The sequence below is a fragment of the Myripristis murdjan genome, chromosome 3 (assembly GCF_902150065.1).
Source record: "Myripristis murdjan chromosome 3, fMyrMur1.1, whole genome shotgun sequence".
Taxonomy (NCBI): Eukaryota; Metazoa; Chordata; class Actinopteri; order Holocentriformes; family Holocentridae; genus Myripristis; species Myripristis murdjan.
Window position 1 is genome coordinate 10,483,556 of NC_043982.1, and position 26,290 is coordinate 10,509,845.

At 43.3% G+C, this 26,290-nt stretch overlaps 1 protein-coding gene across 3 annotated transcripts; it reads right to left on the bottom strand.

The window, feature by feature from the left end:
* Positions 1–11,314: 11,314 nt before the first annotated feature.
* Positions 11,315–24,846, bottom strand: ppef1 (protein phosphatase, EF-hand calcium binding domain 1). 3 transcript variants are annotated; one of them, XM_030076190.1, is made up of 19 exons: positions 24,662–24,846; positions 23,828–23,968; positions 22,308–22,340; positions 21,774–21,901; positions 21,572–21,632; positions 20,020–20,183; positions 19,771–19,885; positions 19,199–19,245; positions 18,741–18,907; positions 18,558–18,594; positions 18,203–18,352; positions 15,777–15,928; positions 15,425–15,656; positions 15,145–15,330; positions 14,891–15,033; positions 14,641–14,747; positions 13,069–13,232; positions 12,634–12,718; positions 11,315–12,532 (listed from the first exon to the last, which is right to left on the bottom strand). In XM_030076190.1, the coding sequence occupies exons 2-19, from the start codon at positions 23,880–23,882 to the stop codon at positions 12,333–12,335; spliced, it is 2,226 nt and encodes a 741-aa protein (XP_029932050.1). In that variant the 5' UTR covers positions 23,883–23,968; positions 24,662–24,846; the 3' UTR covers positions 11,315–12,332. The 3 variants fall into 3 exon arrangements, with proteins under 3 accessions (XP_029932050.1, XP_029932041.1, XP_029932056.1); XM_030076181.1 differs by having other exon boundaries at positions 21,560–21,632; XM_030076196.1 differs by lacking the exon at positions 22,308–22,340.
* Between the last annotated feature and the right edge of the window lie 1,444 nt (positions 24,847–26,290).

The following is a 26,290-nucleotide window of genomic DNA, read 5'->3' on the forward strand; positions in this document are numbered from 1 at the left end:
TATTCTGCATCATGTACTATCGTGGTGGTACATAAAAATGTGTGGTACAGAGTGTAGGAGCATGTGTTATAGTAAGGACATGGGTGTGTGTGTGTGTGTGTGTGTATGTGTGTCCACTGACCCTTGCAGCGTCGTCCGTCTGTGTCGAGTGTGTATCCCTTGGGGCAGATGCAGCGATGGGAGCCCGGCAAGTTGACACACTGCCACTCACACCTGTGGTGTTCCAGCGTCTCCTCCTGGCACTCATTTATATCTGTGTGTTGGCACAACACGTCGCCTCAATGTTTTTGTTTTGTTTTAATGAGGTGAAGGGCGAAAAGTGCAGAAGGAGAAGACTCATACTAAAGTCAAGTTGAAAGACTTCTTTGGGGATGTAATGTATAATATTTCTCCTACCTACACACTCCTCCCTGTGGCCCTGTGTGGTTGAACTCTCGGTCGTCGGTGCTGCTTGTCTCCTGTACCCAGGAGGACACTGGGCGATGCAGCTCCATCCGTCTCCGGCCAAAGTGCGCCCAAACATGCAGGAGCAGCGATAGGATCCTGGGAAGTTGTGGCACTGCTCCATGCATGGCCCTAGACCCTGATTAACAGCACACTCGTCTATATCTACACCAGCAAGGACAAAAAGGGAGGTTCATGTTTACATTTACAAGAGGTGCTTTTAGAGAACCACAAATACACAAAAGTTAAGAATATTTCCATCTTGTGTGTGTTAACTGTGTGAAGGCAAAGGGGCAAAGGTACAGCTGCCATTTGGTATCATGACTGACAGATATTTGATGTTGATGTGTTGTTCTGTCCTGTCATATGGGACAGCTGTTAAAAAACAAACAACTTATTCATTCAGTGTAAGGTGAAGTACATTATTCTTATCCTGAGCAGAATCCTGAAAACAGAATCTTGAAAACAAATAACACAGGACTTTGTTCTTGATTGAGATATTCGGTGATAAAACTTTATGCTGTGCTAAACTTTGAGTGTTTTGGGGATACATGGTTCTCTGGATCCAAAGCTGCAACAAAGGAGGAGTGGGTTTACGATGACATTTAGTGAGTGGCTGCTAACCTTGGCAGTGTCCGTCTGCAGACTGAAGGCTGTAGCCAGCGGGACACTGGCAGTGGAAGCTTCCAGGAGTGTTAACGCAGCCGAACATGCAGCCTGTTACAGCCACAGGCAGCAGGCACTCATCCACATCTGGAGGGAGGGAGGAGAGCAGCAACTCACAAACAGATAAATGATGTAAACAGGCATACAGTACAGGTGTCATATGTGTTTAGATATACACACACTGTAACACACACCTGTACAGGAAGTCTGGTCATGAGCCAGCTGATAGCCGTCATTACAGCCGCACTTAAAGGAGCCAAACGTGTTGATGCATCTCTGCTGACACCGGTGCTGCACCTCCACACACTCATCTGCATCTACACACACACACACACACACACACACACTAGTATTTTTATAACTCAATTTAAAATAAGAGCAACCTCTGAATAAATAATAAACAATTACAGTATGTGTAAACATACAAAAAAAACCAGCAGTATACATACTATATTTGTGTATGCATTGATTTGGGTGGATGAGCATCCAATAGGCGACGCACACACTCAAGCACACATGCACAGTCAACCAAACACAAACATGAAATAAACACCACACTGCGCGATGAAAGACAGCAGCAACAGATGAAAGGCGGTCATATTCTCTACGGCTCTGAATCAAGCTGCAAACTGAAAGCCTGTTGAAGCTTCTCCATGCTTGCCTGCTGTCTGGGTCTGTAATGAGCTAACCATAAAGCAGATGTTTTGTGACTTCCTTTTCTTCCTTTCTGTCCGGTCGTGGAAGAGGCAGGAAGCGAGGATGTGTGGAAAACAGCTCAGGATGTACATCATCTGTCCTAGCAACCCTTGTGTGGCCTGTAGAGCCCGACCGATATATTGGTAAGCTAATATTATCAGCCGATATTGGCCTATCACAGATATTCGGAATCAGTGTATGTGTTGTCATATGCACCAATATGAAAACTTATTGGGCCTGCATAATGCAGAACTAGATGCCTTGGGTAATTTAGCATAATGATTATTATTTACGAATATTTGGTCATTTTTCTTAGTTTAGTTTTTTTTTTCTTTAATTATTTATAACTATTACATTCTCAGTGAAGTTGGTTTGACATCATTGCACTGATGTCATTTTGGACAATAAGGGTTTGTATTGTTAAACTGTAAAATATCTTGTCTCCATTACATGTCATTGTCACAGGTGTTTGATAACCACATTTTAGGGATCATTGGGGGGAAAAAATGTGTGTATGTATATAATCGTCAACATATCAATATTGGATTTTTTTAAAAAAAATATCAGTATCGGCATCGGCCCAAAAAATCCAGAATTGGTCAGGCTGTCCAGGCCTGCCATCCAGGAGAGGACGGGTTCCCAATCTGATGCTTGTCTGCATACGCCTGCAAATTCACCCTATATTCTGACTCAGAAATGAAGCAGAGTGTGAGCAGAGTTTAGCCCAGAAGGAACACTGCATGCTGGAAGGATGATCAAAATAGCTTTTTATTTTCCCTGTGCAAACTCTGGCTGTCAGAGAGGAATGCTTGCAAGTGTTATTTCATTGCAGTGGAACTCGTGGGCTAAAACTAAACTATAATCAGTTATCCGTGATGTCTGCAGCAGCAGATGACAGCAGCTGACAGGACTCGACAGTTTGTCTGCACACTGATGACACTGCACATAAATAACACACCATGCGCACACCGTGTACTGATGTCACAAATGACAGGTTGTCCATAACAGGAAGACTGCAAGCACACCATGGTAAGTTTCATCCTTCTAAGGGGCGCAAGCATGTAATGCTGCCATAAATTTCACAGCTCACTTACACTTGTCAGTGAGCCGTGAAACATCAAAAACATAAAACATTTGAAGGAGGTTCCCTGTTGTGCTGTAACATGCCTCGATGCACAGTGCTTTGTTATTAGCATGATCCCTATGGACTCGGGAGGAATGTCACAGTCTTAAGAGAATCTGACAGCTTTAAGGAAAGATAAGAAAAAAACAAAACAAAAGCATGACATGCTCACCTCTACAGGTTCGCCTGTCATCCAGCAGGGTGAAGCCAGGTCTGCAGTGGCACTGAGTCTGATTGTAGCTCTGGCTGTGGTTGTGGGAGCTGGAGCAGAGCTGGGAACAGCCTCCGTTGTTGACTGAACATGGTGTCAGCTCTGGGGCGCACACACAAACACACACATACACACACACACAAGCCAGAGCAAAAATTATGGAAGATAGATCCATGCAGTCAGAATGAGTGAAACTGTTTTGAGTGTTTACAATAAACTTGTCCCTAGTCTGGCCAAAGATGGATTTCAAGGTTGTTCTGAATTATTTATGAGAGAAAATCACAGAATTGGGGAAACATCAGTCTCAACCAACATCAGCGGCTCGAGAACTGAACTCACTGGTCCCCTTCAGAGCCATGTTTGGCTCTGTCACGTCAGTGTGAGGGGATGTGTTTAGCAGCTGCACTGACATCAGTGAGGTAACTGATGTTTAAAGCAGAAAGGCCACATGAAGGTGAACCACTTTGTTTGACTGAAACACAAACTGGATGTAACTTCATGACACAACACAGAGCCCACAACAACGCTGCCCTCATTTTGCATAGAAAGGCTAAATTGATTTTTTTTTTTTGTTTGTTTTACGATGGCACTTTAACTGGTAAGAGGAGTCAGACATAAATTGTAACGCAACCACTTAAAAACAAACAGCTGCAGCAGGACTAAAGTAATCACTGCAAGCACCAACAGGCACACTTGACCTTCATTGTAATAGTACTGAAGGGCAACATGGCAGTGGATGATATATACATTCTGCACATTATTTGCACCTTAATATTCTTTTATGAAACTGGAGGTTGCATATGACCTAATTTTACCACAGAGATTACTCAAAGTTTCATCCTGTCTTTACTAGGATTTGGCCAACATGAGTTTTTGAAGGCCAATATTTATTAAAAAAAAATGTTTTTACACTTAATAATGCAGTTTGTCGACGGCTTATATTTTATTCTGAGATTCTATTTATTCCCCTGACTCTAATGTTCCCCATCTCCTACATCAGAGCCCAATCCTCCACCTTCCTTGTCACTGAGCTCAACTACTGCACGGTAAGAATTCACATAATGAAGCAGCAGTATAACCTACCCAGACAAACAGGTGTGACTCCGCTCCATTTGCCCCCCTGCTGGCAGAAGCTGTGCACGTCTCCATGCGCCAGCGTGTAACCAGGGTAGCAGGCGTACTGTATGTAATGTCTGTACTCCCTGGGACCCGGGCTCTCTACGTTACGGAAGTAGAAGGTCCCATGGGCGGGTACGGGTGGGTACGGGCACACAGGTCGTCTGTTGAAGGTCAAAGACAGCGAGGGTGGTTTGACAGTGACGTTCGTCATGAAGCTGTGGCGTTCTGTCCAGTCGGGCCTTTGCTCAGTGGGGGTTAAGGTGTGTGAAGGAGGAGTGACATCAGACAGCGGCGCTTCTGTGTCGACCTGGGTGGAGCCGTGACTTGAAGCAGTGTAGGTGGAAAGGGATATCTGTGAGGATGAGGAGGCAGCAGAGGAGGTGAGGAGAGGTGATGAAGCGGAGGGGAAAAATGAGACAGAGCTGGAATAAGCAGCAGGAGACAAAGTGTGTGGTGAAGTAAAAGCTTGTTGATGAGTCCTCTGATGTCTGGTGATCTCTGGCAGCTCTGTCACACTCTGACCAGGATGTCGTGAGGAGGTCACTGTCAGCTCCTCTTCATCCTCAGATGCAGGCTGTTGTCTCTGGACTGAACCGCCCTGTCTCGGGCCCTCAGACAACACATGATACTGAGACACAGTTGCAGCCGAGGGCTTCTTATCAGCAGGTGCAGGAGAACCCCTTACTATTTCAGGGTGATCTGCATGACTCTGCATGACTCCTTGGCCTCCAAACTCCAGCACTTTGTCACGACCAGACACAGGTAGAGCTGATGAGGTGGCTTGGGTCGGCTGCAAAACTAAAATTTTTGCTGCTGGAGTATGTTTGATAGCAATATTTGTGACAAGAGTGGCAGCTGGAGTTTGAGTCCTTGAAAGCGATGACGATGACGATGATGATACCTCTGTTCCTGACAGTAATGCTGTAGATGAGACAGAAAGATGCGATCCAGTGGTAAACTGTGTAACAGGCGTCAGAGGCATTTGGGAGGTTCGTGCTAGTCTGTCTTCTTCATCCTCAAGTGAAGTCATCGCCACTGAGCTTCTTCTGCTGGTCCATCTCTCAGACGCCTCCTTCTCTTTGCTAGATTTCGTTACAGGGGCCTCAATGCCCTTCTGGAACTGGGCGTCATGATTAAGGGTTTGGATCCCCTCTTTGAGGAGGATTTTCGTATTAGGATTTTGAACAAGCTGCTCCAGATGAACTTTTTGACGAGTCACTTTGACCCCCGCAATGTTTGAGCTTTCTGACAACATGCTAGGCAACAAGCCAAATTTGAGGTGCGCTTGCTTGGAGGGAGTATGAGCGAAGGTGTCGTAGTAGTGGGATTGTTGCTGGTTCTTCACAGCCAAGGGAGCCTGGAGGTTCTGCTGTGGATTTGGTTTCTGCTCGACTCCGTGTGAAACAGAGCTCATCATGTCAAACTCTAGGAGGAAGAAAAAAATAAAAAGATGAAAAAACCTCAATATAATGCAATATTTTGGACAGTTTATTTTATTTTTATGCACTGTTGTCTTGAATGATGGATGACTACATCGACATTTCACAGGATCAAATTTAAAGGAGCAATTCACCTGAAATACAAAAATAATAAAAGAGTGAATTAGAGGCAGAAAGATATAGTTTGTCAACATTCTTCAGCAGGAAATAGTTCCCCCCAAAAAACTCTTTGCATCCACACGCTGTGGATTATGCCAGGCATACATGTTGTTGTTGCTGGAAAAAGCTGTTGCTGCTGAGTTTTTCACATTCATGTTTTTGATATTTTAAGCTCCACAAAACAATACCTTTCCAGTCCGATTGTATTGGGCTGCCAGGGTAGACTATGCCAAATCTGGATGCAGAGATTGCACTAGAGGTAACTGCGAATTGCTCTTTTTTTTTATTTTGGGTAAATTGCTCCATTAAGAATCAAAGTGTTTTGCATGTTCACCTTTGCAAACAGGTTTGGTGCTATTCCAGATTCGACCCTTACAGTACAGCTTGGAGGGCCCATGGAGCCTGAAACCACTATTACAGCTGAACATCGCCCAGGAGCCATCTTCACTCACACTGGTTTCCCCATGAAACAATGGCCCCGGGTTCTTGCAACCAGAGGCTGAAACAACAGGAAACATGACATTTATAATGAGAAATGTTGTGGAAAAATTGAGCATAATTATCACTTGTGTATTTCATCTGCTGAAAATTGAAGAAAAATGTAATCTTGCACTAAAAAATTGACCTAGTTGGTACAAATCAAGCTCCTTTTAGGACTCACCAACACAGACTGGAGGTTCCCGGGTCCAGTGCCCAGAAACACAGCTGTTAGTTTGGTATCCATGGAGCTTGTATCCTGGGTGACAGCGGAAGATCACAAGCAGGCCGCCGTAACGGAAGAACGTGCGCCCGTTCTCCAGGTGTCTCAAAGCGCTGCAGCTCTCAGCTCCAAACACTGTTGAGAGAGAAGATTCTGCAATGAATACTTGTCCCTGTGCTTGCCTGAAACCAGGCAAAGGGTGAGTACAACTGGCAGAGGCAGTAAATTGAGATGAACTTGCAGCAGGTACCTGGAGTTTGGGTGCTGAGCAGAGCGGCGAGTGCCACCAGGAGCCCAGTCTGAGCTCCCATGGAGAAACAGAAGTGCACACAGGATGACAATGCTGCAGGAGCTACAGACCTGGGATATGTCTCATAAGGTTTGGAGGCGAAGGGAGGGGATTTGGAGGCGAAAGGAGAAGCTGAGGGAGGAGTGCAGGGTAGGAGGGTTGGCTAAAAAAAAAAAAAGGGGAATACTTGGAGAGTGAAAGTGGGTGGTTTATGAGACACTCAAGATAAAGAGGGCTGTTGTGGCTTGGGATTCCTGCAGGATGGGCAGAGGGGAGGAAGGAAGGGAGGAAGGAGGGGTAAGAGGGTCTATATTCATGCGCTGCAGAGAACCAAAACTTTCTGACAGATGGACAGGAGCATGTCAGGAGAATTGCTCTCCCTCCTTGTGATATATATGTATATATGAGTTAAGAAAAGGAGCTCAGTACCTAAAAATGAGGCAACATTCAGGGACCACAACAGAGAATGTACCAGTTAAGTTGATTATTAGTCTCCACACCTCCATTTATCTCTCTCTCTCTTCTTTCACTTTTTGCAGCCTCTGGCAGCTGCTAGTTATGTGTGGGTGTGTTTTGTGTGTGTTTTTGCGTATGTGTTTGCGTGTTGCGTGAGTGTGTGGAAGCCTTCAGTAAATTCTGACCCCATTATTTACTCCGGCTGACAGGATGCCCGGGCCTGTTTAACTGCTCTCACAGTTGTGTAATTATAGTCGGCGGGATACCAGCCTGAACGAGCACACATGCACATACACACAAACAGTAAAAATGTAGACAAAAATTTACAGCAATTATCACCATGTGAGGCAATCCATTCTGACAAGCCACTTTATTCTTGTTTTGCATAAAGCATCTATATCACTCACATTAGTGGAGATCTGCCATGTGAGGACAGGGATGTGTTTCTGTTTTCTCTGAATGCTAAATTCCTGCCAATAACACCTGTAATACTAGAGAGCTGACACACATTTAGGGATTTACTAATACAAATTTTTCAATTCTGATATGGATACCGAATATGACACTTCACATCAACCAATAAAGAATGACGATCAGCTTGGACCACAGTTTGGGGTCTTACAAAACAACCGATGTGTTTATCCTTCTTTTCCTCCACCATTTGATACATATAGGCATGTGTGTGCCAAAATGCAGAAAATAGAGAGAATTTGCTTTTATATATACAGGCTGTTCTCATTCAAAGTTCGTACAAATTCCTACGAAAAATATTGCACTATAATTCGTATATTCCCCACGCAATTGTGAACCAGAAAGTTGTGATCACGTGACCTATGCGCTGCAGGCTGGTCTTACTGTGAAAACAAAATAAATGGCGGACATTCCTTTTATTCTCAGTGGAAAATGCAATATTTTAAGAGAGCTTATGCATTCAAATGCGTTTTGATAACATTTCTAGCGGGAAATGTGCATTTTATTTCCAAAATCTTCATTCAGTTAATGTATATGATGCAGTGGCGGTTCTAGACCAATTTTACTGAAGGGGCCTGACTGGGGCCAGGGGTTTTGTCAGAGGGGCACATTCAACCTGGGGCAAAAAAGACAAAGACTCAAAATTATATCTGATTTTTTCCCCCATAAAACTAGTGATTACCCATTGTAACCAAATTGAATGGTTCAAAATATCACATTTGAGACACAAGTATAAGAGACAGAAATAGTGGAGACATCCTATTTTTCAGTGTAACCTTAGTACAGACAAACTCCTCACTTAGTACAAACTCCTGCTTCTGAAATCTTTATCAAGCAGTTTCATCAACATCATCATCATCACATCTTCATTACACCACTGTTTTCTTATCATCTTCATCAATAAATCATCATCATATTTACACTCTAAAAGCTTATTGTTACCTTGTAACAATAAAATATTGTTAGTCGCTTCTTGCTTCTGACTGCTTCTCGTCAGGTGGTTGACTTTTCGAGCTCGCTGTTTTCACCGTAGATCAACAAAACTGACCGCCGTTTCCAGTGGTGCAACGCTCTAAAGTGGCTTTCACATAGCACGTGCACGGCACAGACCGCGGCTGGCTCAGCCATTCATTGTGATCACGGAGCGCAAGAGGCACTGGTCTGCGTTTTTTTTTTTTTTTTTTTTTTTAGAAATCTAGATGATTTACATCATTAGATATGCACTACTGTTGCAAAGACAATGCAGTATAGTCATACATTTATTATAAAATTCCATGTGAAGTTACACACACAACAGGTAACAGGTGAAATCACAAGAAATGAGAAAAAAATACAGCCTTCATTCATGTAACATAATTTATTAAGAAGCATTAGTTCAGCTTATTCATAAGTTAAAAAATGTATTTGCCTCTTTACACGGTGCATCCGAAGCTGCTGTGCTGTCCACCAGAGAAAAATTGCACCAGAACGGAAAACTACTTCCTAGCGTCTATTTCAGTCGCGTAGCAACCAGCGCCACATACGTGCACGCTGTGCATGCGTGCCTTTCATGATGAACGCCTTTGTGTAAACAGAGCTGCATTCAGATTATGGAACTTGGTTCCAGTTACCGCCTGATAAAAACAAACCAAGAGAAACTTTCAACCACCACTACAGCTGCTACAACATTTTGGCCTGCTGGAGGTGCTAGAACAAAGCACGGCTCAACAACAATACACACAATGACAGGAAACACACTGCTCATCATTGGAAACATTACAAACTCAAGCAAGGAGCACAAGTGGCAAAACAAAAGGTCCATACACTCTACAGTTACAGTTGTTTGTCTCCAATTTTATTCTGGATCACCTCATAACAATGTTAATCTTAATCGCACACATAGACTATTTCATCGTCATTTCAGCATCATCTGAGGTTGAGACCAAATTTCAAACTCTAGCACCATAGCCTGTTTTGAAATTTTCAAGCATAACTGAGCGGATGTGTTACCTGCATACTCAGTGTCCGTGGACACAAACAAAAAACAATCAACAATGCAGAATGTAGAGCTGTAGCCATTGTGACGTCATGCCGTCCGTCACAAACAAGTATCTGTGCAGGTGACTGTAAAGTACTGAGCACTGTCCCAGGTGTTGTCTATGCTGCGCTTGCGTCGTCATCATCTGGTTGACTGGTGACGTCACTGGCCGGAGCAGCAGAGAGCATAAAAAGCCGGCTCGGCAGCAGGTGAGTGTCACACCTCCTGGAGTTGGTCTTCGGCTGGTCTGAGACCAGGTTAGGCTCGCCTGTATAGGGCTGGCCGCTCGGCAGTGTGTGTCCGCTCTCCAAGTTCAGCGGGGGGTGTCCACATCTGCTGGATCTGCTCTCAGACTGAGCAAAGACCAAGCGAGTCTCGCCTTTCCCAGGCGGGCTCTCCAGCTGGCTCTGCTAGCTGCACAGCAGGTGCGCCCCTCAGGCCGGTCTCCGGTGGTCGGTGCAGCCTGCGCAGAGACTATTAGTCCAGTCATTTTAGGAAAAAACCTAGGACAAACTGCAAGAGAAAAAACTCTTGCAATTTGCTTCTCTTGCAATTTGTCCGAGGTTGACCCCAATTTTGGCCTAAAATTACTGGACTATGAGGGTCCACAGACTGGTGATGCTGACGGATGCAGGCGCTCTCTTCTGCTAGGAGGAGCCAATGCCTGCATCACGGTTGTCATGGAGACGGTCCATTGGCCTGCTGAACATCTGGTCGCAAGGACCGTGCTGTTGTCCAGACTGCGCCACCATGATGTGCCAAGAGCTGCTCCGTGGCTTCTGGTCAGGGTCACCGACATGAAGACTGCGGTCGTTGCCGTTATAACCATACCGCCTGTGCCTGCTCCTTGATACGGGGACGGGACCTGGGGTGTGTGTGTTTGTGTGTGTGTGTGTGTGTGTGTGTGTCTGTGTGTGTGTGTGTGTGTCTGTGTGTCTGTGTGTGTCTTGTGTGTCTTGTCCTTTCCAATTTTGTTTTTTCAGTTTCAGCTTTTAATTTAAAATGCTCCAATTCAAGATCCATTTAGGGCTACTGTACCTGTTGCCCAACGATAAAAAAAAAAAAAAAAAAGAATTAATGTATAAATAAAAAAAAATAAAAAGTAACATGTCTTCTATTCTTTGTGGCTGCAGTGAACCAGTTTTCCCTCCAGTTCATTTGTCTCATTTCTTTGTCAGTAATAGGAAATAACAGCGGGGTCCAGACTCAGTGTTACGGGGGCACTGGCCCCTGCTGGCCCCTCCCCAGAACCGCCAGTGACACTTTGGCCATTAAATACCCCCTTAAAGAAGTTTGACTGATTTTATCAAGCTTGGCCCTAAAAGAGGTCTGCAGATGTACACCTGAGACAGCCTTGGCTTGGAGCACGATGAAAATCAAACTTTGTCACAGAACAACAATGAAGACATCGTTTGAAAGGTCTTGACCTATGGAGTAACATATCTCAGTGTGAGACCAGTGCGCAGTTCCTGCTCCCCACGAGTGCCCTTTGAACCTTGCACCTGAGACACACAACAGTGCTGCTGCTTTTAGGGAAACTAATGTGGACGACTTTATTATAGTGATGGAGTACTGGTGTGAAGAAAGTTTGAAGTCTCTGAAAGTTCATTTTCATATCCTAGTGGAATTAACGGAAACCAGCGGTTGGATAAAACATAGGAAAGATGATGTGGGAGTTCTAAAATACTACTGCGTGCTTTGGGAAAAGATTAGCAGGAATGTGATGTACATACATTTAGTAGACACCATGAAAAATGTGTGGAATCACTGATATGGTCCTTTAACAGTTGCTGTTAGTATAGACTCATTTTCTCACTAGCTGGACAATGCACAAAACCATTTGTGATGAACCAAAAGTCTCAAGCTATAATCAATAAAATAAAATAAAATAAATATATATTGTCTGCTCCAGGTGCCTAATTAGAGAGACTAAATCATTTCCAATAAACTCAAAAGACCTATTCCTTACTTAGATTTTCTCATGTAAAGGTATTAATAATGAGCACAATTGTTGATTTTATTCAACAGTTACAATTTTGAAGCAACAATATTCTTTTTTATCTCAAATTAAGTGCTGAAATAACGTTGTGGCTACCTTTTTTAATGCTCAGCCTCTTGTGATGTCATAGTAAATAAGACGTGGATCTCGACCAACCAGATTGAAAGCGCAGTATTACATTTTCTACCATTATGAGTAACTTTCTGTTGATTCCATCTCTTTGAAAATGAGAACTGACAATTAACAATGCCACCATCAAATGAGTGTGATTGGCTTTACAGACCTGGTGAGGGCAGTATTGAGACTCAAACAGTGACGTGAGAAAAAACAATAAAGAAACTTTGCTGGGTTTGCTTTGTGCTCCTTAAAGTATTTAGGGTGGATTTTTTCCTTAATAGTTCTAGAAATACTCTTCTTCAATCATCTTATCTCAACCCTTCTTTCCTACTTCCATTTCAGCATTAATTTCTCCACCAATTCGTGATGCAGGACTTCCAGAATTAACTTCTCTTCTCTTCACATTCTCGCCATTTGTCCCATCTGTCAGCCATGGTGCTGATCCTTGTTGTCTAGTTTATGCACCACTCTGAAGGCCTCTAGGAACTCAGTGAAGTCTATACTGCCGTCCTTGTTGAAGTCGATACTGCGGGCCAGGTCGTCGATGGCTCTATTGTCGATGTCGACTCCTAAGTGGGCACTGAAAAGACGCCAGGTGTGACGAAACTCCTCGGTGGAGATCAGACCTGCAAGTACAACCGATACACGTGCACAAAAACACACACTCAGTTGTGAGGAATACATTTCAGATGACTGACACCAGCTGTCCAAAGCAGTACATCTTTACCTGAATGGTCTTTGTCTATAATGTTGAATATTATCTCAAGGTCCGTCCTGTATCTGAACAGAGTTTCAGCCAGGTTAGGAGTGACCTAGGAGGAGAAAACAAGAGAGAGAGAGAGAGAGAGAGAGAGAGAGAGAGTTAAAAGGCAGCAGGGTCAGAGGTCAGTCACTAGACTATACTGTTACTAGACCACAGTGTCTATGAGGACCTGTCTCCAACTGAGACCAATCAATTCCATCTCATAACCTATTTTCTACTAAGTATTATATATGTATACTTTGCTTTGATCTCTCTTCCTTGTGGCTATGTTTTGATTATGCTGTGGTGATGCTTCCCTGCCCCAATGTGTCCTTGGATTTCAAGAAAGGCACATTAAACTCATGCATTGATTAAATGTATTATTGTTGTTGTTGATGTTATTGTTATTGTTATTCTGACCTGTGGCAGTGGAATGCCGGGGCCCATGTCCTGGAAGCAGGACTGGTACTCCACACTGCCATCTGCTGCCAGGCGTGCCAGGTGTGGGCGCAGTGTCCTCCACGGCAGGTCCAGCCTCAGCACAGACTCCAGCACCTGAGCCCATTCACTGACCGACACACAGCCTGAACACATGCAGAATAGTGTTTGGAGACTACTGCAGGGACTGATCATTAGCTATCAAGACAATAACAACAATCTATTTAAGCTGCTAAATTTCCCACCCCGCCCTCTGACATGCCAGTGCCACTGCTATTCTGGATCGCTGTTTGCTTTTCAGCCCCTGCACCACCCCAGCATCCACCTGTAGGCTTTGACTAGGAGGTAACATATTTACTCATATTTACTCATCACACCCATTATATCTATATGCAAACACAAGTGCGGGGAGTGATGAGCTCAGAGCCTAGATGCCAAACTCTAAGATCTGATGCCGTAATAAACATTTCAAATGTGAGTTGTCTGCCTGAAATAGTATCCACACGACTTGACACCTAGCTCTGTAAGTGAGGATTCTCATTCTCAGCCTGTATGCTGAAATGCTTGACACATTTTAAGTTGGAGTCATACTTGCAGGACTGTAATATCAAAATGAGAGCACATAATCACACCGTTGTGTTTACTGTCTCAGCAGGATATTTCGTACAGTTCCTCCCACTGAAATGTTTTGTTGGGTTGCTTTGTCTTCTGTCTGTGTGAGTGGCTGGTGTGTTTTGCTGTGTGGATGTGTCTTCCATCTTCAGGTCAGTGGTCTGGCTCTGTGTCCATGGTCCTGCTCCCCCTGCACCTCCTGCACCTTCCACAGCCATTGGCTGTTAATTACCACTTAGCTTTATTCAGTCTTAGTTGCCTCCCTAATGTTTTCCTTTGCCCTCCTCATCTTTTGTGTGTGTGTCTCATATGTTTGTGTGTGAACACCCTGTGTGAATGAATCCATCTTCCTCCCAGGTGTGACACCCCCCCACCTCCCCACCCCCCTCGTCCTGGCTCCTGCAACAGCTTTGTGGCCAGTCATTGCTCCCTGGTGCTTGTTCTTTACTATGTCTGCTAGTGCATTTTCTTATGTAATTTTACAGCACTGATCTTGATCACTGGCCCACCGGGTCTGGCCCAGAACAGAATACCTCTCTCTGGGGTCCTTTTCAAGATTTGTTCCATTTTTCTCCTATTTCATCTGTGGGGTATTTTTGAGGTTTGTCTTGCCTGCCATGAGCCACTTGAGCTCTTTGCTCTTGTAACCTAGTCCTCTCCAATGTAGCCTATATTTTAAACATTTGATGCACTAGTAGTTTCTGTTTATTTGTTAATGCTAGCACAAAGTTCATAAATAAAGAGTGTATGCTGATTTGGATTTCTGTTTTGTCCTGTGGTATCCATTCAGGTACTGACAACTGTGACATTTCATTGTTACTGGTGTCAACTGCCAAAATTCGGATATCCCTAATAAGGATATGCATTCACACAAACAAAAACTCACATGGACAAATGCATATTTAAATGACACAAAAAACAATGAGGGTTAGTATGGCTCACCAGTGTTGTCCTGGTCATACTGCTGGAAGCCTGTCATCAGCTCGGACCGATGGGCAAACAGCTTCTCCTGCAGAGCCCTGAGAGCAGAGCCCTCAGCTGCTCGTACTCTGGACACACACACACACACACACACACACACACACACATACACAACCCAGACCTTTACTGAGCTCTACTGCACAGATAAATGCACCCAGCTGCTTTTAATGTATGCCAGTTCACACACAGAGTAAACACACCAGTCACCTACCTCTGTGTTAAGGTGAGCTTGCGGGTGGTGTGGCTGACCTGGTACTGGTAGAAGCGGGGAACCAGCTCTCTGCCCAGTTTGATGTAGGCGCCACGGTTGCTACCCTCCTCGTAATAATTTGAGGCTGAGAAGATGGTGATCACCTTTTGCACACACACAAACACAGATTTATCTTTCTGGATGTCAGTAAAGCCTGTCAGCAGAGTCATAGCAATTTGATAAAGTTCCTCCACCAGCTAGAGCAGCTGGTCTACCTGTCCACCATGACAGAGCTCATAGCCCTCCTGTTTGCACTCATGGGAGCGGATGAGCAGCTGCAGCCCGTGCTGGAGCAACAGTCTTTGGGTGACATCGGGGCCGAAGTAGCAACCTCCTCCTCTGAATGTGTTGGGACTACAGCCCTCCTGGGATTTAGGGTCACTCCACAAAATATCCACTATCTGCAATGGGGAAGAGAAGAGAATACAGGGGCAAAGTACTCAACAAGAAGAAGAAAACGCAGAGTTAGATGATGTTAATCTCCTTTCCTCTGACCTGTTTCCATTCCCGTTCATGTTGAGGGGGCGAAGGAGGGGAGATGGAGGACAGGGAGTCCAGGAAGGGCACTTGTGGGACATCATTAGAGTAAGGCACACTGGGAGAAGTCGGGCACGGGCGAGGTGAGAGGCAGGATGGAGTTTGAAGGGAGCAGAGAGAGGAAGAGGAAGACGAGGAGGAGGAGGAAGAGGAGGCGCTGTCTTGCCGGCTCAGCCCACAGCGCCGCTTTCTGTGAGAAACAGTAGAGGAGGAGATCTGTGCCTCTTAACAACGACTTTCATTGTACACTGACATTATACAAGTTGTAGTTGGAGTTGTAGCTGTATGACACAATCGGCTGTTGTCAGACCTGTGAGCGGGCGTCGTTTGGCTCTTGCTGTGGCTGTGACAGCTGCCTGGCCGAGGGCTGTCTGTTGATCTCATTCTTTTGGTCTGTCTGCAGGATCTGCTGATATCCAGCTGCTCCAGACTGTGCCTGGGCAACCTCAGAGCAGATTTAACCTGGAGGAGGGAGGGAGGGAGGGAAAGAGGGCATCACTGAAGCGAGAACAACAGTGTTTGTCTGTGTTCAGTGTAGCCGAGGTGTAAGTGTGCAGCTGAGGGAGGCACGATGAAAAACATACAGTGGATGTCATCATGATAAAACCTGCAATGGGCTCTAAAAGCACTAAGAGTCCATCAGTCTTTGTTGGAGTGTGTGTGCAATAAAAACCGGGCCTACAGCTTGTTTAAGACCCCAACAGCTGAGGCAACAATGATCTCAGATATGTTTGATTTGGCCCACCCAGAGAGAGTGCACCTCCTCCCTGATGGCAGGAGTCCAAACTCTGCATGGAGACGGATTAGAGCTGGGTATCCTAAAAAAATTTCTCTACCTGCACCAATATCCTGACTTCAAGACCAGCTCCTGAATACTTTTTTTCCATACCAAATTTCAATTTTTTTCAACATCTCTGGGTGTAATGTAGTGTTTTTCCTGCATACCCCTATGACGTGTAACATTAGGCAGCAAATCACCAGGATTATGAAGAGTGATCTGTCAACATTTAAACCTCTCAACTAGAAAAACTCTCCAATCGGCTTTTTTTTTTTTTTTTTTTGCAGATCGAGTTAGCGGTGGCATCAAAACTCATTTTGAAAAACAGAAAAAATGAAAGACCATCTTAGTATCTTAGAGATATTATAGTGAGGCTGGAATCAGACAATGTTTAGCATTCTTAATTGAGAAATTACCATAAAAAGGAGAAAAGGGTGAGCAAAAACAGTGGTGCTTTCATAAAGCACCACTGAACACTGATTTAAAATGGTCCAAGGATATGAAAATTTTGAGACAAACCCGCAGGTGTTTTCACTGCTGAGGTGTGTCAAAAATAAATGATGACTTTGCTAATTCACAGTTCACACAGGAAATCACTTTGAATTTTAAAAGTGATGAAACACAGAAAAGATTTTTTTGTTTATTTTTTTCCCAGACATCTTTGTAAATAAAACATGTGGGCCTGTTTAAGGCATTTTGCTGATGCTGTTATTTACTGTCAAGCGAGACGAATGAACTGTAGCTAGCCTGGAGTCTGGAGTTGTTGCACAGCTGGCTGCTGCTGCTGCTGCTGCTGACAGACAGATTTCTGTAGTTTAGCAGAGGTTCAGTGTTTTGCTCCAGGAAACTTCAGGAGTCACATGGCTTTTGTCCTGTAACTGCAGGGCCACAGGTTCACGCTCCAGTTCACTTGTAATGCTGCAATATTAACATGTGATTTACAGTTTCCACACAATTTTTCATGTTATTATTAGTCTTTATTTGAGGAAGCAAAATTATTTTGGAGAATGAAGCACTAAAATTTAAACAAACAACTCCATATTGTACATAATATCAACTATAGTAAATGTGTGTCAGTTAATGAAACACCACATAAATTATTAAATTATATATGAATATATGCTGTAGAAATTATAACATATAATACACCTGTATATATACCTGAATACACCTGTATACTGTATACCTAAAATATATCTGTCTTTGTGTTTTCTAAATTACGTTCTGGCACACCGTTGCCATAGCAACAAAGCTCTCACCTCAGGTTTAGCCCCAGGTGATGAGGTGTCTAACTTTCCTACCTCAAATGAAGTCAGTCTTAATATTTCTGCAACAGACAGGCTTAGACTAGTCTGCACTGACAACCTTTGGACCAGGCACAGATGTGCTCAGCAGTCATCTGACTAAAAACTGAAAACAGGTTATAAGCTCAAAGAAATGCTCTAAATTCAACAATTTCAACTGACTTGCACTTCAGTTAATGATTTCCTATGTTTTTCCACAAACCCCAGAGAACAGGTATGCGCTTTTTCCAACAAGTCATGCCTCTTACACAAGATGCCATGTGGCTGCACTGCATTCTGGACTACTGAGGCTACTGTTTGTAGAGAAATGAGAGTCTCCTCCTCTTTTAGGATAGATTTCTCCCTGTATGACTGTTGAATCTTAGTGCAAAATGGTGACTCTAGAAAGAGGCCTTTGCTCTTTGATTCTGACGGACTGACACCAAGAACTGTCATTTACCTTTGACATTTTAGAAAGCTGAAATATTTTCTGTTGAAATGTCTTATGTCTTGCCATCTATGTTTGGCCAGATATTTACAGGAATAACAAAATCACACCAACAAAATGAGCCCAGAATTTAAAAATGCACCCCATCCATAGCTTATTTTTAAGTGTTTTATGGTGGATTTTTTTTATCACATGTTAGAAAAGGAGGTTGTTTGCTATCCTCTAACCTTGTGTCTGTCTATGGTGCTGAGGAAGTCAAGGTCAGTCTGGTCTGATATCCCTCCATGAACAATCAGGACCTTGCTGTCTATCACCGTCGCGACAGGCAGGAGGCTGAACACGTCCTGGACCAGCTGCAGAATCTCACGGCCATGGGTCTGCACACAGCAATGTAGACATAAATTTTCACAATCATGGACCACTCAGTCAGAAATAGCCTACTGGCTGACAGTCAGGGAAGCGGTCAGTAACATGACCACAAGGTGGCAGCAGCTACAAGCTACAGCTACAGGATGCATGATGGAGCTCTGTCCACCAAAAAGCATTGTAATCATCTAGAGCATTCAGCACCACATTCTGTACCTTGTACTTCTGCATGACTTCTTTTGTGAACCCGTATCTGAAAAAATGAAAACATGTTAATATCACGGTGAGATTTTAGTTTTTACTCTTCCACTCTAGTCTTTGTGGGTCGCTCTTTAACTGATATGTGCCTTTATTTATGAATGAACATTTTGTTCCCTATTCGCTCTGCAAACTACCCACCTGAGATTCATGATGTGGTCTTCATGGTTTCCTCGATTCAGATGCATGTAGTCAGGGTACAGCAAAAGGTAGGCAAACAGGAGGATGACCACCTCGATCGACTTTTTTCCCCGGTCCACAAAGTCCCCGTTAAACACATATGGTGTGTCCGCAGACGGAAGGCCATTCTGAGCATCAGTGATGCGACATAAAGGCAACAAAAATGTCAGAATCTTTAATCTGATTTTAGAGAAGCCTGCATTTGGGCAGTCTATGTTTTATACTATAACTGTTTTCTTGCATGAATCTTTATTGTGTATACAAATTGCGTTTGAGAAATACACGCAAAAGGTATGCACTAAAATCCACTGGGAATACCTGGAAATAAAACAGATCCATCTTCATGCAGCAGCACAGTACCTGTATTTAAAGCCTGACTGAATAAGAGCAGCTTTATTGACACCAAAAAAAAACTTTACCTTATAAAATATGAGAAGTAAGTCATCAAGCTGCCCGTGCAGATCACCTGCACCAAGAAAAATCACAAGAAGGGACAAAAATGTTTACAATATCACTTCTAGTAATAATTAATCACTTAACCCTGTCTTAATTGGCCAGCCTCTGAATTGAATGCATCAAATCGCTTGATGGCACGAAAACAAAACAGCGAATTGTTCCACCTCGACAAAAGGGTGTGTGTTTTTGGCTGGGTCACAAGTATTCTTGAGTCTAATGAGATGCGAATCAGCAGGGGGAGGAGGGAACAGCCGTGGAGTACAAGTCAAGTACCTGATCAGTGTGCAAATAAACAAGATCTCCATTCTTAGAACGCTCCCCTCAAGATACGGCCAATTGTATTTAAAAAAACATTAAAGACATAAACTCATTTAATATCCGGCAACAGTGCCCCGCCGTATGCTGCCTCACATGCTTGGATACTGCAAAACACCACATGGCAACAGGCTGACTGCAGTATGGCACCGCGACATCCCATCCTTATTATCTTTTTATTATGCATATGACAAGTGAAGGTGAAGCAGCAGGCACCTACCACATATAGTGATTTCCTTGGTATAGGATGTTGACAGGTGAACGATGTTGGGCATTTGTTTGAGGAGCTTCTTGGTCTCATACAGCAGCTGCAGCACATACCTGGCATGGAGAGACTGGGGGAACAAACTCAGTCTGAGAGAGCCCTATAATAACTTCTAATATCTGATATGACACAAAGAGACTAAAAACCCCAATCCAAATCTGTGACATTCATATGAAACACATGCATGATATAAAGCCCTACTACCTGCTGCTCCTTAAAGGCACTGAGGAGAGCATTAGTATGGGAGACGGAGAGAGGGAAAGACAGCCGCGGGCCGGTGTAGGACTCTGGCACAGGGATCAGGTCGTAGCAGGTCTCCCTCTCTAACCAGGGGACGACCACAGGGTCCAGCAGCTGGGAAATCAAGTCTGCAACACCACACAGTGTGAAGGGTCTGTAAACATTTCTGAACTCGAGTGTTGCTCTGCTCGGTGAGAGAAAATGAACAGATTTTAAGCCCGGAGCAGTGGGTTAAAAAAAAACAAAAAACAAATAGTCCCTACTGGGATTTGCATTTCATTTCACTCTTAATTTGACTGAAACAAACTGATCTAGAGGTCCAGAGCAGCAAAAGAAAATCAAGTTTTGTGTACTGTGTGAAATGGGTGAACTACATTCTTTAGTGAAAAAAATTAAGATTTGGTTGACTGAACTAAAACTGATCGTTCCAACATTTCTGCAATGCAAAGCCTCTGACTTTTAGTACCTTGTAATCAGTCATTTATGATATGACATCCATCTGTGTGTGACCTCACCTCACCATATTAGAAATCCACTTCAGTATGCTAATGCCAGCCAATGGCCTCTAATTTATGCAGACAAACAGGGCATGAAGGGACCTCTTCCTACAGTCCCACCTCTTTTAGGAATCTGCTCTCAGTTCTCTTTTTTAAAATCTCTTTTCATTCACAACCACACACATATAAAACCCATGTGCACATGGCATGCCTTTTTTTATTTCAACCCCATGATGTCAAATTCATGAGGGGGGTGGGGGGTTGTAGATTTTGAGTAACAGGACTGGCCAAAGGATTACCTTGTCAATAGAACTGCGTTTTAGCTGAATGAGTGGGTCAATACACACTTCAACCACAGCTGTGTCAGTGCAATACACCAACACATTGGCCTCCACATCCACAGTAGTTGCTAAGCAACAGGGTATACGCAATGGGTTTTCTAGACCAAAATACAGGGGCATGACTAATAAAACCAATGTACTAATAGGCAAACAGACATGCAGAACCGATACAACTGTTACAACATTAAGCAACAATCACGGAACTGGTTGATATTATCATCATGTCTACTGCCACCTTCCTTGGCCAGGTATCTGTGGTAAAACAGATTTCATAAAGTCATAAGTCACCTCATAAATAAAGCCATGCCAGTGAGGGAGCCTAAAGATACAAGAGACAGCCAGTCAGTCTGGAAATACAAAGAGCAGCCATGAGTGAAAGCTTTAAAGTTATTAAGACAAATCTCAGAGCATGGAAAAAACCTAAGAGATGATGCATTCATACATAATGTGTAGACGCCATATGCCATTATACAACTTACAGGAAAATATACATGCAAGCAATCACTCATCTGTCAGATTCAAATACAAAGCATGCCATGCTTCCAAAGTCAAACCAAAACTCTGCCTTACACATTTTCACAACGATAAAAGCAGAGTCTTCTTTGGAAACAAAATCAGGGTTTATCGAAGCTATTCTGTATGTGTTATGAATAGATGAGATCTTACTGGTCTTCTCACCTGGCCCGTTGCCATTCAGCTGAGTGAAGTTGTCCAGCATGAAACTGAAGAAACTGGAGAGCTGAGAAGTGAAGTAACACCCGGTTACATCATGCAGACCATTTCAATTTCACTAAGCACTGAGATGCTGATGTAGACGAGCCAATACAGGTATCTTGATCTTTTAAGCAGATTAAAAAAAAATGCTTGTGGTGAGAGTTACCTGCAGCTGGTCCTGCTCCCCCGCGTATTCAATGGACTGGAAGATGTTCCATGTGTATCTGCGTCTCATCTCAAGACGGGCCACGTACCGCCGGTACCACCCCTGGATCAAAATGGCCGCCTTCATAGCTAGGAAAAAGACCCCACAGTGTCAATTTTTCACTCTTTATTCAAAAGGTAAGACAAGACAGGGAATCTGCCTTTGCACGACTTGTACACACATATATGAATATGTGTGTGTGCATAACATGCAACACAGACAGGCAAAAACAAAATCTCACTACCTCACTTCAGCTCTCACTATATTTTATTCACTCACAGGGCATGCCAGTGCTCAAATATGACACAGTGTCTTGCTACACCTGCTCAGACCAATCACTGCTGGCTGCTTGTGCTGTTGTTTGAGGGTGGCCAAGCTCTACTGTGAGACTAACAGACTAAGCTTCATGCATAAAATTGATAAATATGCACACATACAACCGCATATACATTATGCATGGCACAGATTAATCTTTAGTCATGAGCAGGGCCTTACTCAGAGCTGGGCTGGGGTTCTTGGCTGCTTCATCTGTGTGAAGAAAACTACAATTCAGCATAAGAAAGGGGTAATTGAATAAAATCATGTGTACAGCAGCAGACAGAAAGAGAAAGGGGGAGGGGGGTAACAAGACACAGGGGAGAACAGGAGGAACACAGGGTCTGGAAAATCTGAGCAAATTAATAGAGCTTTAAGAGGAAACATCACTCATTAAAAAGAGATGAGAGAAGAGGGAAGTGGAGCAAAGAAAAAGCACCATCTGTCAAACACCTTGATGATTTCACCTGATGAGGGGGTGGTGAAGTTAAGAGACGCGCGCAACAAGTGGCGAAAGTGTACAGCACTGCAAAAATTGATTAGCCTCCGAATATTAGAACACAATGTGATATGGTGAAAATAATAACATTGATAATTAGTTATGTATTTTCTTTTCAAATTGAGCACTTCACAGTTAGGTGAAGACGGATACAGAACTTAAACAAATATAAAAGTGGATACAGTGATTAATCCTAAATAGACAACCAACCAGTTATGAGGCAAAAACTAGTCTGAAAATGTAAAGTTTTAAGTTGTGATTTTAAAGAAAACATAGATTGGAAACAAAGTTCCAAAGTTTATGTACATTTTTGGCAAAAGGACAGTCACCTTTAGTGTTTAATGTGGACTGAGGAATACACAACATGGGTACCATTTTTTAAGGCTTTAAATGAAATTGGTTGTGTTTATTAGGGTAGTTCTTGTTAAAACAAACAAACAAACAAACAAACAAAACAAAACAAAACAAAAAAAACGTATTCAAGAGCTTTTGGATTAAATACAGTAGTAGTGCATTAGTATGGGGTCTTTGTGCTTAGTCAGCTTGTCTACCAGTGCACCAGGTACACAAACATGACACTTCTAATTTGACTGCATTATTTTTTCACACTTTTTTCACAGAGTGTAAAGGGTCTTCATGTCCAAACTTACAAGCACAGACAGAGCAGAGCGGATAAAAAAAACAGATGAAGAGTTATTAAAGAGGTATTTCCAAATATTTTGAATCATCACAACCACGAGAGGTCCTTGACCATACACTCATAACTGCGCACAAAAAATATAAGGCTGACAGGCCCAGTAGTATGCAAGATTTGCTGTGGACCAATACACTCAGACATGCTGACAGAATAACTAGTATTCTCCCTGTCATTATAAGACTTTTGCACAGTGTCCAAGTCAACTGAACGGGAAATACGGAAAAAAACGTTTTTAATATGCAGTGCTCAAGCTAAAAAATCTACTGGATAAAAGCATTTTGCCTGTCAGTCTGTGCAGCCTCCTCGACAGACCCTCACATGAATGTAATAATTCTGTGGGTTTCATTGAAGTAAATTTTACTATTTAGTTGAGTTTGAGTTGAGTTTAGTATTTGGTTTAAATGTGCTGTACAAAAAAAGCTGACTTGACAAAAAAAAAAAAACTCTCCTTTCACGGACAGCCATGGATTGGTTGCACACAATAAACGTGCCACACTCGTTTACCTGTCTCCAGTCTCTTCCCTTGTGCCTCTGTGGTGATGGAGGTGCCACAGCCCATGATCACCAGCAGGTAAAGCCAGCCATCACGTGAGTCAGTGTTTCACAAGCTGGCGGTAGTGGGTCATGTAACTGCTGCAATGAGATCTGCAAAACAGAGGAGGACATGCTGATGTAAGCACCAGCTAACATGATAACATGAAAGTCTCCAGCTCTTGGGATGCAGCAGATAAAGAATTAATCTCTGCTGTCTTCATTATAGCTACTTCTTCAGGTAAAAAAACAAACAAACAAACAAACAAACAAACAAACAAACAAACAAACAAACAAACACCTGGGTCAGATTAGTAGTATTTCAAACAGCAGACTATTCAGAGGGGCTGTGAAACACCTGCTGTGGGCTAAATCCACCACAACGCACTTTAATTAGAAGGTGATGCACATAACTGCCCTCCCTGCCAACTAATCATGTTAAGTGCAGTAGACATTCAGTCCAGTGAAATTGTAAAATGGAAGTGCAAATTCACACTCAAAAATGTGAGAATAAGTTTCTACAAACCTTAGAGAAGAGTGTGTGACTAAATCTGGGGTAATATGGACTTTCCAGCTAATTAGACACAAGAAATTAAAATTAGTTGCTGCAGTAACTAAGTGATTGCGCTGTAATGCCAGAACACTTGAATACTAGTGGCCCCTATTGATCGACACTTGCCTCCGTTAAAAAAAACACACCATATTAACAGCATGAACCTTCACGCTGCACATCCAGCAGTCAGTCGGATTTGCTTCAAGTCTCAGGCGACAGGCAGCAGCATCCCCACTTGTTTTGATGGTGCCTACCTGCCGCTTGTCCGCACGATCCGCAGATGACGAAGGGAACCCACCAGCCATGCGCTGCTCGTAAACCTGTCAAAAATCCGGATGAAAACTGAGCTGCATGTTCATGTAGATATAAATGACCTTTCAGGGCATGCTTGGAGAGTTCATGGCATAAAGCGCGTCTCGCAGCTTCAGCAGCATCTCTTGTTGCTAACAGCCCGTCAGAGGATGTCGGAGCGCACAGAGCCGCCAGTAGGAGGAGGCGTCAGGTGAGCAGCGCGCACCAATGGAAATAAGCGCACCAGTCTGGATGAGGGTGTCAGGAGAGCTACCTTTCCTGCAGTGCTTTCTGCTGACTGACTCTTTGGGTAGGTTTCAGCCACAGCACCCCACACCCAAGCTGCCCCAAGGACTAATACGCAGTTAAAACCCCCTTCATCCAAAAACATTTATCCAAAAACTCACCATCTTCCATGCCATATTGTTGAAGTCTTCATAGGTCAAACGATTGTCAGTTTTGTCCAAATTTGGACTACTGACTAACCTTCAGGTTTTATTCAAAACTACACTGACTTAGTGTCTTTGCACTACAGTAAATTATTAAAAATATATATCCACTTCATAATCTGCAGTCTAAGTGGACAAACAACTTAATGATCAGCACTAGACAACCCATGGCAAGAAACAAATAACTCTAATCAGCTCTGGGATACTTGCTGTGCAATATACCCTCAGAGATTTGGTCTTAAAAATGGCATTAATGATGTTTATCAGGTCACAGGACAAATTCAGTTCCTGAGCCCACAGTTTGGTGACATGGACTCATCAAATCCACCCAGCTGATTAGTTCTGACTTGGCATCGCCAATGATAAAAGGCAACAGATAGTACATTAAAATGTAATCTTTAATGAGATATCACTCTTGATAAAATTTGTTCAGTTCATGGTTGGCCCAAGTGCATTTTTTTTATGCAGCAACTCTGGTGCAAGTCCTCTGCTTTACAAGTGTGGCGGCAGCATTGATCTCTCGCTGAGTGATGACTCTTGGTCTGTTGGTCTTGGACAGCCGGGACGCCTCCAGTCCCACCAGTCTGAGCCAGACACGCTGTGGATAGCCACACCGGCTGTCCAGGAAGACTCTGTCCCCCATCCCAGCTTGACTGACCTGCAAAACAGATACCTCACCAGATTTATAGGGGGGTCTATGCACACAGGGGTATAGCTATCATCAGTGACAGGGGTGGAGTTTTCCTTGTTGTTTTTTTTTTTTTTTTTTTTTTTATTACCATTTTCCAGGAATTTTTTTCCTGATGATTTTGTGAATTTCTTAACTAATTTTGTTGTGATTTTTAACTAGTTTTTTTTTTGTTAATTTGCTCATCACTTTTTCCATGTTTTTGAAAGAAATAAAGTGAACTTGCAAAGGTTTCAAAGGGTTAAATGCTTGTGAAAGTCTGAATAATAGTAATTTTAAAAAATGCAATGAAGGTGGGATGGGACAGCTGACTCCTGACAGTTGGTGAACTACTTTGTAACTGGACTCTTGACAATTTGTAGGTGGAATAAAGAGCAGGAGACAGAGAGGACAGGACAGGACTAACCCCAGTGTGTGCATACCAACATTTAAGCCACACTTTTCTCAAGTAACAC